At 36.2% G+C, this 18,802-nt stretch overlaps 1 protein-coding gene across 10 annotated transcripts in view; it reads left to right on the top strand.

Moving 5' to 3' along the window:
• BTBD10 (BTB domain containing 10) overlaps positions 1 to 18,802 on the top strand; it is a 77,232-nt gene that overhangs the window by 29,049 nt on the left and 29,381 nt on the right. The window contains exon 1 of one of the 10 annotated variants that reach the window (XM_040258331.1): positions 569 to 973. The exons of the other annotated variants lie outside the window; for them this stretch is intronic. Coding sequence (XP_040114265.1) covers positions 849 to 973 — 125 coding nt within the window. The 5' untranslated portion in view covers positions 569 to 848. Of the gene's footprint in view, positions 1 to 568; positions 974 to 18,802 lie in introns of those variants that run through there. 10 annotated transcript variants of the gene reach the window in all.

Consider the following 18,802-nt stretch of genomic DNA (forward strand, 5'->3'; position numbering starts at 1 on the left):
ATGTTAAAATGCCCTAGAGTGACAACATGCTAAAAGCTCTTGCATATTTGAATTGGGTTGAATACAGCTATTTAAAACTCAGATCTGCAGTCTGCTCAGGTTACTAAAGATAAATGCATCATACATTCAATATCAGACTTTGCCGCAAGGGTTCGTTCCCACATAGAAGTACGCATGCTCCTTTCTTCTGCATGAAGATTGAGCTTTCCAGTTTCCTTTTTAAGTCACTCTTTAGTCCTACCAGCAGTTTAGAAATGGAAAAGTTGGGTTGCTTTAAAGAGTAGTTCTTTTAGTGAGTCCTTAAAGTACAGATAATATTTTCTCTTTGGTTTTAAAGAGAAGCTTTATTGCCCAGAAAAGGTACATAATAAAATATTTGAAAGGAAAAAAGAAAGGTAGCTGCTTCCTAGTTTTTTAAAACCTAGCAAGCTGGCAGAGCTAGAATTAGCTTTACAGATGGTATTTGGCAACATATCTACATATCACTAACCCTCATCTCCTGAGTTTTCTTCATCCTGTCTATCAATTACAATGTCCAATCACTGCACAGAGATGGAGAAATGGGATGATCACAGCTCACACGATGCTGTTTGGTTAGAAACGTCAGTGCTGCACAACCCACGGCTGAGTCAGTGTCTGTGAGAAAATGAACTGAATTAATACAGAGCGGGGGTTGTATCTCTGAATATTTAAGGCCAAAATAACTGCAATAGCATTATTACACAGTAGAGGGAGGAAAGCTAAAGGAAGTCTGTAGACAGGTGAGGTAGGGGACTGGGAAATTTTTTCATTGTTCAGAGGAATTCTGAAGATGATGGAAATATCAGATGTGCTAAAGTTTCCTAGTAATGCCCAAGGATGCTGACCTGGCTTTCAGTGCTGCATTGTTTGAAAAAGCAGAGTCCCTTTATACTCTGATTTCAAAATTTTTTTCTTGTTTTTGTGTGTCTGCCTTGGCATATACTAAAGTAAGGTGTGTATTCATTAACTACATGATAATATGCTGGGTTATAATTTTACAGATTTATAAATATGAGAGAGGTGGAGAGAGATATGTTTGGCTTTTGTTTCATTATGATCATTTATGTTTTTGAATGTTAAAGATCATATGTCTTGATTGTCAGTTTAATGGCACGTTATTTAAAATAGTATATGTTTTTATTATTTTCATGGATTTGAGGCTTTGTTTCCTATTTCATTTAAAGTCTTAGTAGAATCATGTAACTTGAGAATGCATTATGTTTGATCTTGTTTCTTATGAATGTCATACAAAATTTTATTTAAGGAAAAGCTAATTTTGAAATATTTTTTATATATTTGAAAATGAAATTCAAGATAAATGAAATAATTGAAATAATTTCCTAAAGAAGGTGAATGTAGTTTTACTTTTGGGTGAATTAAGGATTAGTTGATCCATTTTATATGTATTTTATAGAACTGAATGTATTTGAATGATAAAGTTTTAACTGGTGAAGATGACTTTTTTCCCTAGTCTTTTAGAACACGGACGCTGAATAGATGATCTAGATACTGCCATTGAAAGAGTAAATCAGATAAGTTTTCAGATTATTGCAAATGGATTTTCAATGAGAAAAACATTCCTAAATAAAGACAATTATTCTTCCTATAAGATTTTAAGTCTTTACAGGTGACAGTGCTTACTTTATTAGGAAATTTTGGCACAATTTAGAATAATTTGATTAATGGTATTTTTCCTTTTGTCTTCATTATCCCTATCTACTGAGGCTTCATTTTGTAGAGATTTGGTGGGATATACAACATTTTAAAATTATTTTAAATGTTATTAAGTAGTTTGTAACATTCTTTTACTTGAAATGTGAGGAAGTTCTTGTGACTTTCCCCATTTAATTTCTAAAAGTGTGAATGATCATTACAACTGTTTGTTTAGTTAGACTAACTGGTGGTATCTTGTTTCGGCCTTTTTTTTTTTTTTTTCTGGTTTGGTGTCCAGAAATGTTTTTCTAAGCTTGCTTAAGTATAAAGTTATAAAGGCAGAAGTCTCATGTTAGACTTCTTGGTCTCACACTTTATAGATTTTTTTTTCCTCTAGTTTGGCTGATTTTTAAAAAGATAATGCCTGTGTTATTGGAATACATATTTATTACATAAATTTGATAAAGAAAAGCACATAGAATAAAATACAAATGTTATCAAAAGAAAAACTTTAAATATTTTTGTATATAACCTTTTTTCCTGTGTATATATAAAAATGTAAATTCATATGTATATACTTAAAAATGACTTAGGGATATTACTACATGTACTGTTATATAACCCCCCCCCTTTTTTTTTTAATGAAAAGCAAGCTTAATCATGAACATTCCCTGTGTCACAGGGTAGTCTTCTATAGCATAATTCTTAAGAATTGCATAGTGTTTTCTGTATATATGTTTTTTAATTTATTGAATTTGAGTTTTTCTGGTTCTTGATAAAAGATCAGTTTGATTTCACAGCGTAAATTTCTCTAAAAAAGAAGAATATCTTAAGGAGTTCAGTAAAAATACAATTTTGATACTTTCCGCAAGGAAAAAGATCCTTAATGTGATTATACAATGAATTCTTTAAAGATATGCACATTACTTTTAAAACAGAGCAAATAAGATTGCCATAATAACGTATAGAAAAAAATTTTTAAACATCAAGGAAACGAGCTCAGATGAGCTGAGACTTTTCAAAAATGCTACAGCCAGCCAAAAGAGTTTCTTACGTTACACTTTCAAAAGGTTATCAATGAAAGTGTAATAATAGTGAATGGGAATGAGAGAAGAAAAAAAAAAATCCATCAACTCTTATTTAGGAGCTTCTTTGGCAGAAAGGAAGAGCAAACTACCACCATCATCAATAATAATAGCAAAGACATTTCTAGTAAAGAATGAAACCACCATTAATATAGAGATAAGTAATGTATCTGGCTAAATGAATTGTCTTCTGGAACATCTTATAGTTAAAAAAGAACCTGACTGTAAAATCTTAAAATTATTGATATTATTTGTAGTCTTTAAAAGGTTTTAGGAGAATACAAGAAGTACTAAAAGATGGGAGATCCTAGGCCTGATTTTGAAAAAGATAGGAGATTTTAGAGCAAAAAACAAAAGATAGTTTATGACTAACTTGAAGGAAAAAACAGGTTAAAAATTATCCAGAATGGGTTTGCTAAAAATAGATTGTCAGAACAACTTTAATTTTTCTCTGATGCAGTTGGTAGTTTAGTAGCAATATATATTTGTACTTCACCTTCGTTTTAACTTAGTTTTTGGTGAAGTCTTTATATATATCTCTCCTTGGGTGAAGAAAAATGAGTTAACCATTAGTGGATTGTGTTAATCAACACAGCTTTCATTTTGAAGGACCCTGTTCAGAGGTTATTGATCTTAGAAGGTGGCTGTGTTCATTGCTTTATCTTATTGCTTATGGAGAAGGAAAGTTCTTAAAATTATAGGTAACAGTGAAGAAAGGATAGTAAATAAAAAGCTAATGATCCAAAGTGATTCCCAAATCTGATTTGTTGAACTAAATTAAAATGAACTTTTGAAGAATGTAAGTAAGAACTGAAAAGCAACTATGTATTGTTAGCAGGACTTTATAGCATCACATTTGGAAAAGAGGGGTAGTTGTTAGCAGTAAACTTGATATAAAACAAAAGTACAGTATGGCTGACATCATCCCATCTTTTCCCCTAGCACCACTCCCCTTAGAACCCATCATAATGAATGGGAAAGAAGGTTAGAGCCACTTCATGACACCAAAGAATTGTCTTTAGTTCTGTGTAAATTCAGAAGGAAGGATGTGAGTATATTCGATGCCTTATCAGCCTAGGAAACTGAAAAATCAGAGGTCTTGGGGGCAACTGTGATAGATGTTAAGGAGAACTCCCTGATGTTCAAATTGGTTTTAGAAAAGGCAGAGGAACCAGAGATCAAATTGCCAACATCAGGTGGATCATGGAAAAAGCAAGAGAGTTCCAGAAAAACATCTACTTCTGCTTCATTGACTATGCCAAAGCCTTTGACTGTGTGGATCACAATAAACTGTGGAAAATTCTGAAAGAGATGGGAATACCAGACCACCTAACCTGCCTCTTGAGAAATTTGTATGCAGGTCAGGAAGCAACAGTTAGAACTGGACATGGAATAAAAGACTGGTTCCAAATAGGAAAAAGAGTACGTCAAGGCTGTATATTGTCACCCTGCTTATTTAACTTATATGCAGAGTACATCATGAGAAACGCTGGACTGGAAGAAACACAAGCTGGAATCAAGATTGCCCGGAGAAATATCAATAACCTCAGATATGCAGATGACACCACCCTTATAGCAGAAAGTGAAGAGGAGCTAAAAAGCCTCTTGATGAAAGTGAAAGAGGAGAGTGAAAAAGTTGGCTTAAAGCTCAACATTCAGAAAACGAAGATCATGGCATCCGGTCCCATCACTTCATGGCAAATAGATGGGGAAACAGTGGAAACAGTGTCAGACTTTATTTTTTTGGGCTGCAAAATCACTGTAGATGGTGACTGCAGCCATGAAATTAAAAGACGCTTACTCCTTGGAAGAAAAGTTATGACCAACCTAGATAGTATATTCAAAAGCAGAGACATTACTTTGCCAACAAAGGTCCGTGTAGTCAAGGTTATGGTTTTTCCAGTGGTCATGTATGGATGTGAGAGTTGGACTGTGAAGAAGGCTGAGCGCCAAAGAATTGATGCTTTTGAACTGTGGTGTTGGAGAAGACTCTTGAGAGTCCCTTGGACTGCAAGGAGATCCAACCAGTCCATTCTGAAGGAGATCAACCCTGGGATTTCTTTGGAAGGACTGATTCTAAAGCTGAAACTCCAGTACTTTGGCCACCTCATGTGAAGAGTTGACTCATTGGAAAAGACTCTGATGCTGGGAGGGATTGGGGGCAGGAGGAGAAGGGGACGACAGAGGATGAGATGGCTGGATGGCATCACATACTCAATGGACATGAATCTGAGTGAACTCCAGGAGATGGTGATGGACAGGGAGGCCTGGCGTGCTGCAATTTATGGGGTTGCAAAGAGTCAGACATGACTGAGCGACTGAACTGAACTGAACTTCAGTATGTGAAGTTGTCTTCAAATATGTGAAGAATTGTCATTTGGAAAAAAAACTAGACTCATGTTTGAGTCAGACTTGGTTAAGGTTAAAAGCATGTACTCTAAAGTTGTGCTTCTTAGGTCACATCTCAGACCTGCCACTTGCTTAGCTACCTGATTTTAGGTAAGTTGTTTAGCCTCTAAACCATCATTTTCTCAACCGTGAAAAGAGGATGGTTTTGTGGATTAAATGAAAATATGTGTAAAGTGCTCACTGTTGTGCCTGACATATTCTGAAGGCTCAAATGTTAGCATTGTTGTTATTTGGTCCTAGAATATAGAATAAAGACAATGGTTCTCAACCAGAGGGTTAATGGTTTGCACTTCATTGAGCATTTGGTTTAATCTTTAATTTTATCAATCTAATTGCAGTGTAGTTCAGATTTTAAATTTTAATTCTTTTAATACTTAAAATTTTAGTATGAAGCATAGGAGAGAATTTAATGGAACAAGTTAGTGTTTTCAAAAGGCCATTTAGGGGACTTCCCTGGTGGTCCAGTGGTTAAGACTCTATGCTTCTAGTGCAGGGGGTGCAAGTTTGATCCCTGGTCAAGGAACTAAGATCTCACATGCTGTACAGCCCCCATCCCCCTCAAAAAAGGCCATTTGAAAATGAGTGAGTGTGGGATTGCTTTAATTTCTCTCTAGAATCTTGGTTTGTGAAAGTAAGCTTTGTTAAAATATTCATGGTCATGATAAATATTTCTAAAACTAAGTATTATATTTGTACTTCATATATTTTTTTCTGTTGGTTTTACTTTTTAGTAGAAAAAGATGCTCCCTAGGCCTTAAAAAAGGAACTCTTCCCCTCCTCTTTTCTGCAACTGAAAGACATGCAGGATCTTAGTTCCACAATCAGAGATCTGACCTGTGTCCCCTTTTATTTGCCATGAAGTGATGGGACCAGACGCCATGATGTTAGTATTTTGAATGTTAAGTTTCAAGCCAGCTCTTCACTCTTCTCTTTTACCCTCATCAGGAGGCTCTTCAGTTCCTCTTCATTTTCAGTCATTAGAGTGGTATCATCTGCATATCTGAGGTTGTTGATATTTCTCCTGGCAGTCTTGACTCCAGCTTGTGGTTCATCCAGCCTGGCATTTCAAATGATGTACTCTGCATAGAAGTTAAATAAATTGGGTGACAATAAAGGAGTATACAGCCTTGTGTACTCCTTTCCCAATTTTGAATCAGTTCAGTTCCATATCCAGTTTTAACTGTTGCTTCTTGACTTGCATACAGGCTTCTCAGGAGATAGGTAAGGTGGTCTGGTATTCCCATCTCTTGAATTTTCCAGTTTGTTGTGATCCACAATAGTCAAAGGCTTTAGCATAGTCAATAAAGCAGACTTTTTTTTTCTGGAATTCCTTTGCTTTCTCTACAGTTTAATGAATGTTGGTAATTTGATCTCTGGTACCTGTGCATTTTCTGAACTCAGCTTGTACATCTAGAAGTTCTTGGTTAACATACTACTGAAGCCTGCCTTGAAGGATTTTGAGCGTATCCTTACTCACATGTGAAATGAGCCCAGTTGTATAATAGTTTGAACATTTTTTGGCATAATTCTTCTTTGGGATTGGAATGAAAACTGACATTTCCATTTCTGTGGCCACTGCCAAGTTTTCCAAATTTGCTGGCATATTGAATGCAGCACTTTAACAGCATCATCTTTTAGGATTTTAAATAGCTTAGTTGGAATTCCATCACCTCAACTAGCTTTGACTTCACACTCCAGGACGTCTGGCTCTAGGTGAGTGACCATACCATCATGGTTATGTGGGTCATTAAGACCTTTTTTTGTACAGTTCCTTCTGTGTATTCTTGCCATCTCTTCTTAATCTCTTCTGCTCGGTCCTTGCTGTTTCTGTCCTTTATCATGCCCATTCTTGCATGAAATGTTCCCTTGAAATCTCCAGTTTTCTTGAAGAGATTTCTAGTCTTTTCCTTTCTATTGTTTTCTTCTATTTCTTTGCATTGTTCATTTAAGAAGGCCTTCTTATCTCTCCTTGCTATTCTCTAGAATTCTGCATTCATTTGAGTATATCTTTTCCTTTCTCCTTTGCACTTTGCTTCTCTTCTTTTCTCAGCTATTTGTAAAGGCTCCTCAAACAACCACTTTGCCTTGTTGCATTTCTTTTTCTTTGGGATGGTTTTGGTCATTGCCTCCTATACAATATTGGGTACCTCCTTCCATAGTTTTTCAGGCACTCTGTCTACCAGATCTAATCCCTTGAATCTATTGTTTCTTTACCTCCACTGTATAATCATAGGGATTTGATTTAGGTCATACCTCAATAGCCTAGTGGTTTTTTGCTACTTTTTAAGCCTGAATTTTTCAATAAGGAACTCATGATCTGAACCAGTCAGCTCCAAGTCTTGTTTTTGTTGACTGTATAGGGCTTCTCTATCTTTGGCTGCGAAGAATATAATCAATCTGATTTCAGTATTGATCATCTGGTGATGTCCATGTGTAGAGTCATCTCTTGTGTTGTTGGAAAAGAATGTTTGCTATGACCAGCATGTTCTCTTGACAAAACTCTTGTTAGCCTTTGCCCTACTTCATTTTGTACTCCAAGGCCAGACTTTCACCACCAGACATATCCACAGCGGAGTGTCATTTCCGCTTTGGCCCAGCCTCTTCATTCTTTCTGGAGCTGTTAGTAATTGCCCTCTGCTCTTCCCCAGTAGCATATTGATACCTTCCAACCTGGGGGGCTCATTTTCTGGTACCATGTCTTTTGCTTTTTCATACTGTTCATGGGGTTCTCATGGCAAGAATACTGAAGTGGTTTGCTCTTCCCTCCTCCAGTGGACTGTATGTTGTCAGAACCCTTCATTTTGACCTGTCCGTCTTAGGTGGCCCTGTGTGGCTTGACTCATAGCTTCATAGAGTTACACAAGCCTCTTTGCATGACAAGTCTGTGATCATGATTGTATGTGATCTGTGATCATCAGTTCAGTTCAGTTCAGCCGCTCAGTCGTGTCCGACACTTTGCAACCCCATGAATCTCAGCACGCCAGTCCTCCCTGTCCATCACCATCTCCCAGAGTTCACTCAGACTCATGTTCATCGAGTCCGTGATGCCATCCAGCCATCTGAGCCTCTGTTGTCCCCTTTTCCTCGTGCCCTCAACCTTCCCAGCATCAGAGTCTTTTCCAGTGAGTCAACTCTTCGTATGAGGTGGCCAAAGTACTGGAGTTTCAGCTTTAGCATCATTCCTTCCAAAGAACACCTAGGACTGATCTCCTTTTGAATGCACTGGTTGGATCTTGCAGCCCAAGGGACTCTCAAGAGTCTTCTCCAACACCACAGTTCAAAAGCATCAATTCTTCAGCGCTCAGCCTTCGTCACAACTCTCACATCCATACATGACCACAGGAAAAACCATAGCCTTGACTACATGGACCTTTGTTGGCAAAGTAATGTCTCTGCTTTTGAATATACTATCTAGGTTGGTCATAACTTTTCTTCCAAGGAGTAAGCGTCTTTTCATGGCTGCAGTCACCATCTGCAGTGATTTTGCAGCCCAAAATAATAAAGTCTGACAGTTTCCACTGTTTCCCCATCTATTTGCCATGAAGTGATGGGACCAGATGCCATGATCTTCGTTTTTTGAATGTTGAGCTTTAAGCCAACTTTTTCGCTTTCTTCTTTCACTTTCATCAAGAGGCTTTTTAGTTCTTCTTCACTTTCTGCCATAAGGGTGGTGTCATCTGCATATCTGAGGTTATTGATATTTCTCCCGGCAATCTTGATTCCAGCTTGTGCTTCTTCCAGCCCAGCGTTTCTCATGATGTACTCTGCATAGAAGTTAAATAAGCAGGGTGACAATATACAGCCTTGACGTACTCCTTTTCCTATTTGGTGGTGTGATCATAGTGATTATCAATTTTTCAGAAATATTTTATAGTTTTCTATGGTAGGGCTTGAAAATACAAAGTGTATAATGGTTTTTAATTCCCCAATTTTTATCTCTAACCTGGACTTTTCCCTGTACTTTAGACTTGTGTCTAACTCCATATTTGATATCTCCACTTGGATGTCTAATAAGCATTTCAGTGTTAACATGTGTAAAAAGCATTTATACTTTTCAAACCTAATCCTCCCACTGTTATTCTAATGTGGGAGAAAGATAAGTCAGAATCTGAAATGTTTTAGTTTTTCACGCCAAAATCAGAGTCGTCCTTGATTCCTCTGTCTCACCTCTTACTTTTAATCTGTCAAATTCCAAAGTCTTGTTCTTCAATATATATAATCTAGTCCAGTGTTTGCCATGTTCACTGCTACAGCCTTGATCCAAGTCACTTTGGCTGTCGCCTGGATTATTTGTAGTAGCCTCCAAAATGGTCACTGATCCTACTGTTACCTTCTTTCTTTCATTGTCTGCTTCATCTAACATAAGTTAGATCATGTAATTCAAATTTTATTGGTACCTATTTCACTCAGATCAAAAACAGAAAAGCTTTGAACATTCTTTGAAGGTCTTTCATAATCTGGTCCTAGTCTTATCTCTGAGCTCATCTTTTAATACTGTCCTTCTTGCTCTCTATGCTCCAGCTGTCCTAGCCTTCCTGAATGCCTTTAAAAAGCCAAGGATTGCTTTTGGCACAAGATCTTTTTTATCTACCCTTCCCTCAGTCTCATAGTTTTATGTTTTACTTTGTCTTTGCTCAGACATCTTCTCCTCTGAGAGTCCTGCTTTGACCACTGTGTGAAATAGCACCTTTCACCTGAAAATGATGACTCTGTCCTCTTAACTCTGCTTTAGTTTTCCTGATAGCACTGACCAGCATATGATATTTAATATATTTATTATATATGTTCTGTGTTTTTGTACACTTGAATGTATAAATTTTAAGGGCAGAGACTTTCTGATTTATATCCACCATGGCTAGAATAATAAGTAGCATATAATAGATATTCAGTGAATATTTGGTAGAATGACTGCATGATAAAACTTAAAAGCATTGCTAGAGGAGAGAGTAAGAAAAATTTTAGTTATTATGGGGTATAATTATTGTATGTTGCAAGTACCTAATGCTTTATTGATGAATTAAAACCATGATTATTTTTTAGAAGTAAAAAAATTAGCAGTGTAACAATTAGATAACTTCTTTTCAGAGACTCATCATTTTGGAGAGGTTCATTCCTAGCAACATCTTCCTTTATTAAAAAAGTTCAAAATCTGAGAAACCTCTGTCAAAAGAAACCTTTATTTTAAAGTCAAAAGAAACCTCTGTCACTGTCTGCATGAAAATAATTTTTGTCAGTTAGGAAAGCTGACAGTTACCTTGATAGTAAAGTGTTAAATGTTTGACCAATAAGAGTTCCTTTTCCAGTGACAGTGCTTAAAAAAATCAGTTAATACTTCTAGGCAGAGGAATCTATAGAATCTAGAAAAAGCTTGGGGGGGAAAAATGAGTACCTGGAACTTTTCAGGCTATAAAATTGGCCTAAAATATCAATAAATATCCTTTCATATTAAAAAAAAGAGTTCCTTTTCTGTCAGAGTTGTTAGGATCTAGGTCTTCATTTCACTTCAAAGAAAAGATACTCTTAGAGTAGTCATACAACAGTATATAAGGCTCCCTTGCTATTGCTACTGCTTCTGTCTTGCTAGAGTTGCTGACATGTCTGACAGTGAGATTTTAAGAAGAGAAAAACGGTATTAAAACTTTTCTTGAGCTATATTTCTTGTCTTTTGGCGTCAGGGGAGGAGGGGAAAATCTGGGACTTAAGTATGGTTTAAAATATTTATGGACAGTATGCATCAAACAACATACTAACAGATGGCCTTTTAGAGCATAGCCCCTTCTTCAGTTGAGAACTGCCTTTTCAGTGATTAGTTTTTGTTGGGAAACTGACCATAAATTAAGAAGAACAAAAAGCTTATAGAAAAGGCAAACTGAAAAAAAAGGGAAAAGAAGGGAGAGAAATTTGCATTAAACTTGTTGAAAATAGGTTTAAAAGTTTAATTGCATTTCTTATGTCATCACAGTTGCTGACACTTAACATGAGGATCAGCAGAGTTTTCTGTAAAAGGCTGGATAGTGAATGTTTTTGGTCATGTGGGCTACAGAGTCTGTCAAAATCACTCAGTTTTGCCATTATGGAATGAGAGCAACCATAAGCAATATGTAAATTAATGGGCATGGTTGTGTTCTAATAAAACTTTATTTATAAAATGAGATAATGGGTTGAATTTGGCTTTGCAAACTCTTCACCTAACATATTAAAAATGCTTGTAAAAATCATATGCAAATTGATTGCTTAAAATATATTAATATAAGTTCATTTAAATGGTTTAGTTAAATCTAAAACATAATATAGAACATAGTAATAGAAACACCTTTTTTTCCCTCAAAATAATATCGTTTCTTTAATATGGACAGACTAATTAAAAAATGGATGGGAACATCTAATATGAAATTTACAAAGATGCTTACCTTGTTTTTAAGAAAAATGATGCATTTTTAAAAGATTAAATGTTTAAAACACCTCATAAACTGTAAAGCTTCATATCTGTATCTCTACAGACACAAATACATACACAAGACAAGGAAAAAACTGGTGACATGGGAAATGCTTAGATGTTACATATCCTGAAATTTCAGCTAAATTCAGCAAACATTAATAAGATGCACCAGGATATGATGTTGCTGGAAGTATTTAAAGATAATTCCTCAAAACAGAAAAGTGATAATCATATAAGGTTGTATTTCCCATCTGTATACTATGTAAGGGGACCATACATAAGTGAGTACCACTCACTTTGTAGATATTTTAGTTTTGTGTATTTGTTACAATGATTTTCTAGCAGCAGTGCTGGTAATATTTATTTTTGGAAATTTTTCATGTATTATTTCTTTGATAACCCCCCTCTTTTTTCTGTTCTGTGTGGAACATATATTATTTGAATATCGAGTGCCATCCTCTATTCAGGGCTTCCCTAGTGGCTCAAAGGATAAAGCATCTGCCTGCAAGGCAGGAGACCTGGGTTGGGATGATCCCCTGGAGAAGGAAATGGCAACCCACTCCAGTATTCTTGCCCGGAGAATCCCATGGACAGAGGAGCCTGGCGGGCTACAGTCCACGGGGTCACAAAGAGTCAGACACGACTGTGACTTCACTTTTTCTCTTTCACTTTCCTCTATTCTCATCCTTTCACTTTCATTTTTTATTTCTTTTATCAACAGTTTTTTCTTTCAGCCTTCTTCTAACTTTTAAAAATGGCTAAGAACTCTTTTTCATTCTCTTAATTAAAAAATTCCTGTCTTTGTTTTATGGATACATTTGTTAATAGCTATTTCAAATCATGAATGATGATGCTGTGAAAGTGCTGCACTCAATATGCCAGCAAATTTGAAAAACTCAGCAGTGGCCACAGGAATGGAAAAGGTCAGTTTTCATTCCAATCCCAAAGAAAGGCAAGGCCAAAGAATGCTCAAACTAATGCACAATTGCACTCATCTCACATGCTAGTAAAGTCATGCTCAAAATTCTCCAAGCCAGGCTTCAGCAATACGTGAACCGTGAACTTCCTGATGTTCAAGCTGGTTTTAGAAAAGGCAGAGGAACCAGAGATCAAATTGCTAACATCTGCTGGATCATCGAAAAAGCAAGAGAGTTCCAGAAAAACATCTACTTGTGCTTTCTTGACTGTGCCAAAGCCTTTGACTGTGTGGATCACAATAAACTGTGGAAAATTCTGAGAGAGATGGGAATACCAGACCACCTGACCTGCCTCTTGAGAAATCTGTATGCAGGTCAGGAAGCAACAGTTGGAACTGGACATGGAACAACAGACTGGTTCCAAATAGGAAAAGGAGTACGTCAAGGCTGTATATTGTCACCCTGCTTATTTAACTTCTATGCAGAGTACATCATGAGAAACGCTGGACTGGAAGAAACACAAGCTGGAATCAAGATTGCCGGGAGAAATATCAATAACCTCAGATATGCAGATGACACCACCCTTATGGCAGAAAGTGAAGAAGAACTAAAAAGCCTCTTGATGAAAGTGAAAGAGGAAAGCGAAAAAGTTGGCTTAAAGCTCAACATTCAAAAAACGAAGATCATGGCATCCGGTTCCATCACTTCATGGCAAATAGATGGGGAAACAGTGGAAACAGTGTCAGACTTTATTATTTTGGGTTCCAAAATCACTGCAGATGATGACTGCAGCCATGAAATTAAAAGACACTCCTTGGAAGGAAAGTTATGACCAACCTAGATAGCATATTCAAAAGCAGAGACATTACTTTGCTGACTAAGGTCCGTCTAGTCAAGGCTATGGTTTTTCCAGTGGTCATGTATGGATGTGAGAGTTGTGACGAAGGCTGAGCGCTGAAGAATTGATGCTTTTGAACTGTGGTGTTGGAGAAGACTCTTGAGAGTCCCTTGGGCTGCAAGATCCAACCAGTGCATTCAAAAGGAGATCAGTCCTAGGTGTTCTTTGGAAGGAATGATGCTAAAGCTGAAACTCCAGTACTTTGGCCACCTCATGCGAAGAGTTGACTCATTGGAAAAGACTCTTATGCTGGGAGGGATTGGGGGCAGGAGGAGAAGGGGACGACAGAGGATAAGATGGCTGGATGGCATCACCGACTCGATGGGCGTGAGTTTGAGTGAACTTCGGGAGTTGGTGATGAACAGGGAGGCCTGGCGTGCTGCAGTTCATGGGGTCGCAAAGAGTCGGACATGACTGAGCAACTGAACTGAACTGAGTTTATTGATTATAGGGTTTTTGTTTTTTGTCTCTACATTGTCTTTTGCCTTTTTGTTTATGTTTATTAAACTTATTGTGAAAAATTTTTATAAGAAGTTAAAAAAAATTGTACTGTGAGTTCCTGGGTACTGTTCATTCAGCTTCCCTCTTTGATAACATCTCACTTAAGTTTATCAAACTAGGAAAATGACATTGATACAATTCTGTAACTGACTATAGACATTGGTTTTTATATGTACTCTTTTTCTGGTATATATTCTGTGATGTTTTTATCACATACAGATTTGTGTAAGTACCACTACAATCAGGATGCAGAACTTTGTATCACCAGGAAGAAACTTTCATGCTGCCCCTTTAGAGTCTTACCCTTTCCCCGTCCCTAACCTCTGGCAACCTCTGATTTGTTTTCCATCACTGTAATTTTGCTATTTTGAGAATAATATGTAAATGAAATCAGATAGTATGTAAACTCTGGGGTTTGGGTTTTTTCATTCAGCATAATGCCTTTGAGATATCTAACACGTTGTTGAATGTGTCAGTAGTTCATTTTTCTTTTAAATTTTTGAGTAGTATTCCATTGTATCTATGTGCCACACATTATCCATTCTGAGAGTGGCATGGGTTTTGTAATAAACTTTGCAATATTGTTGAATTTAAAAATTTCTCTCTATATATTACTTTAGTTTTATTACCCCCAACCCCTGTAGGAATCCATCATTTCACTGTACAAAATGATAGAGACTCTAAAATTTCTCTTTGTTAGGAACCTGCCTATGATTGGAAGTTGTATATATATATAGAATTTTTTAACAAATTAGGTGGCAAAGTCACATGTGGAAATTTATATGAAATTAATATTCCAAAGTTTGATATAAATAGATAGTTGTTTCTGAGGGTGACTATTTTAGTAAGATTTAAAAACTTTTGGAGAGACTTACTGCCTGTTGATTTTGATGTTAAATGAAAGTTGGTATAAGGTGAAGTCAGAAGCTCATAAAGTTGTAAAGTTTAAAAATGAAACTTTTTTTGCAAAAAAAATATTAGGGTTAGTATTTAAGATGGGTTTGTTTACATATCTAGAGGTGCTGGAAGCATTCTTTTTTAAAAAATTTTAATTTATTTTTATGGATGCACTGGGTCTTTGTTGCACGTAGGCTATCTCTAGTTGTGATGAGGACGGTTACTGTCTAGTTGCACATGGTCTTCTCATTGCCGTAACTTCTCTTGTGGAGCATGGGCTCTCAGCTGGAAGCATTATTTCTTAGTTAATAAAAATTATGATCTTAGAGGATTCATGATTAAGGGTTCTTATTTGAGTTCTGTATTAACATTATTGGATAGTAAATTTGATCTGTGAGATTTTCAAGTGGTAATCAGTTGGAGATGGTAGTTGGAGATGGTAGTCTGATGGTATAAAAACTTCTGGTATCATGAGAACATGAACCATTTTAAGAGGCGGATGCAAGAATCTATGTAGTTTTGTGAAAGATAATTTATAATTTAATAGAAGAAAGGCATGGCTTTTTTTACTTGTGTGTAATTGAATGATTAAGTTTCAGCTTCCTGGAAGAGTAGTCTTAATTGGGCTATGTTTGGCCAAGAGGCCAGTTTTGCTGTATAGTTTGGTAAGTTTTGATGTATGTATGCACTTAGGAAACCTCATCACAATCAGGGTAGTGAACAAATCGATCACATGCAAGTTTCCTTGGGGTCCTTTGTAAGCTTTTCCTCCTTCTTCGAACTTCCACACTCCATGCCTGGACAAACCACCAATCTGTTTTCTGACACAAGACATTAGTTTGTATTGCCTAGAATCTGATACAAATGTACCGTATTTGGGGAAGGAAGGGTATTTCTCTTCTTTCACTGAGCTTAATAATTTTGTATGTGATCCATGTTATAACTTGCATCAGTAGTTCATACTTACTGTTGTTGAGTAGTATTCCGTTGTATGGTATACCACAAATTATTTATCCAGTCACCTGTTCATAAACATTTAGGTCATTTCAGGTTTTGCTTTTTTAAATGATGTTGTTTTTAGAATTTAGATTTCTGATTGTTTGTTGTTGCTAGTATATAGGAATATTGTTTACTTTTGAATATTGATTTTCTGTGACCATAGTAAACTCACTCTTTAGTTCTAGTAACTTTTTTGTACTAGAGTCTATAAAAGATGATTATCTTCTCTGTAGATCAGGACAGTTTTGCTTCTTTTTATAATCTGGACGCCTTCTATATCTTTTTCTTGACATATTGCTCTGGCTAGACTTCAGTATGCGGGAGAAGAGAAATGGTACAAGTGGACATCCTTGTCTTGTTCCTGGTCTTAGGTGGAGAGCATTTGGTCTTTGACCACTAAGTATAATGCTGGTTGTACTTTTTCCATGGATATCTTTTATCCAGCTGATGAAATTCCATTGTATTCCTATTTTATTGAGGGTTTTTGTTGTTGTTTGTTTTTTAAAATCAGGACTGGATTTTGGATTTTGTTAAATGTATTTTCTTTGCATATTGAGATACAAGTTTTTCATTAATGTGCTAATATGGTGAATTATATTGATTGATGTTTGAATATTTAACCAATCTTGCATTTTTGATACAAAAATCTATAGGATCATGACGTTTTGACAGTTTTTTATATTGTTGTATTCAAACTACTAAAATTTTGTTGAACATATTTGAATTTATGTTCTGAAGGTTGTAGGTTTATAGTTTTCTTGTAATATCTTTCTCTGGTTTTGGTATCTGGGCAATTCTGGCCTCATAAAATGAGTTAAGAAATATTATCTTTTCTTCAGTTTCTAGAGGATTTTGTGTAAGATTGCTATTATTTCTATGTTAAATGCTTGGTAGAATTATCAGTGAAGCCATTTCAGCCTGGAGTTTTCTTAGAAGGTAAGTTCTTAACTACAAATTCAAATTCTTTAATAGACATTGAATTGTTCATTCCATTTCTTCTGGAGTGCAACCCTATGAACTGTAGCCCACCAGCTTCTCTGTCCATGGAATTCTCCAGGCAAGAATACTGGCGTAGGTAGCCATTCCCTTCTCCAGGGAATCTTCCTGACTCAGGGATCAAACCCAGGTTTCCTGCATTGCAGACAGATTCTTTACCCTCTGAGCCACCAGGGAAGCCCAGTTTGGCTAGTTATTTTATCAATTTTATTGACCTTTCCAAAGAACTAGCCTTTGCTTTCAGTGATTTTTTTTTTCCCAATTCTTTTTCTATTTTCTATTATTTTGATTTCCACTCTGTTCTTTAATAATTTTTTCTACTTTCTTTAGGTTTATTTTGTTCTTTGTCTAGTTTCTTTAAAAAAAAAAATTTATTCAACTGCTTTGGGTCTGGGTCTTAGTTGTGGCATGTCTAGCTGTGGCTTGCAGGCTCAGTAGTTGCCGCATGTTGCCTTTCTAATTGTGGCTTTAGGGCCTAGTTGCTCCGCAGCATGTGGGATCTTAGTTCCCTGACCAGGCATCAAACCTGTGTCCCCTGCACTGCAAGGTGAATTCTCAACCACTGGACCACCAGGGAAATCCCTGTCTAGTTCCTGAAGGTAGAAACTGAGGTAATTTTTCTTAGACCTTTCTTCTTTTCTATCATAGGCATTTAAAGATATAATTTGCTTCCTAACTACTGCTATAATATCATTCCATTCCACAAATTTTGATTCATTGGGCTTTTTCCCTTCAAAATTTTCTCTTTTCCTTTCTGATTTCTTTTTTGCTCCATGGGTTATTTACAAAGATGTTATCTAATTGCCAATGTTTGGGAATTTTCCAGGTATCTTTCTGTTACTGAATTTTAATTCACTTGTAATCAGAGAACATATTTTGTATGAATTTTTTTTGAAATGTATTAAGACTTGTTTTGTTGCCCAGAATATGGTCTGTCTTGATAAATGTTCTATGTGCATATCAAAAGAATGAGTTTTCTGCTCTTGTTGGATAAAATGTTCTATAAATGTCAGTTAGGTTAAGCCAGTTGATAGTGCTGTTCACATCTCACTCATCTTTACTGATTTTCTGTCTGCTTGTTCTATTAAATATTTAAGAGGGATGTTGAAATCCATTACAATAATTGTGGAGTTCTCCTTGTAATTTTATTCCTTTTCTTGCTTCATGTGTTTTGAAGCTCTGTTACAAGGCAGAAGAACTTTGGGGATTGTTAAGTGCTCTTAAGGGCTTCCCTGGTGGTAAAGAATCTCAGCTGGTAAAGAATCTGCCTGCAGTGCAGGAGACCCCAGTGAATTTACCCCTTTATTCTTATAAACTGCCTTGGTAATATTCTTTGTATTGAGGTCTACTTGGTCTGGTATTAATATACCATTCTTGTTTTCTTTTAACTAGTATTAGCATAGTTTGTCTTTTCTTATCCTTTTATATTGAACCTCTTTCTACCTTTATCTTTAAAGTGTGCTTCTTGTAGATGGGGCATACTGTTCGTTGGGTCTGGTTTTTATATCCAGTGTGATAATCTCTACCTTTTATGGCTTAGACCGTGTACATTTAATGTGATTGTGGATATGGTTAAGTCTGTCATCTTGCTGTTTATTTTCTGTTTGTCCCATTTGTTCCTGTTTCCCTATCCTCCCCTCCCCTTTTGCCCTTTTTTGGATTGTGTCTTTTTTTATGATTTCATTTTATCCCCTTTATTGGCTTATTGACTATAATTCTTTGTTTCTGTACTTCAGTGGTTGCTTTAAAGCTTTTAATATGCATCTTTAGTTTATCACTATTTACCTTCATTATATTAAATAATTCTTGTGTCATATGAGAGCCTTATAATATTGTACTTCTGTTTCTCTCCTCCCAAACTTTGTGCTATTTCCAGTATTCTTAATTCCTTTGTATAGGCTCAGATGGTAAAGAATCTGCTAGCAATCCCTGGGTTGGGAAGATCCCCTGGAGGTTCAATCCTTGGATTGGGAAGATCCCCTGGAGG

The sequence above is a fragment of the Oryx dammah genome, unplaced genomic scaffold (genome assembly GCF_014754425.2).
Source record: "Oryx dammah isolate SB20612 unplaced genomic scaffold, SCBI_Odam_1.1 HiC_scaffold_17, whole genome shotgun sequence".
Lineage (NCBI taxonomy): Eukaryota > Metazoa > Chordata > Mammalia > Artiodactyla > Bovidae > Oryx > Oryx dammah.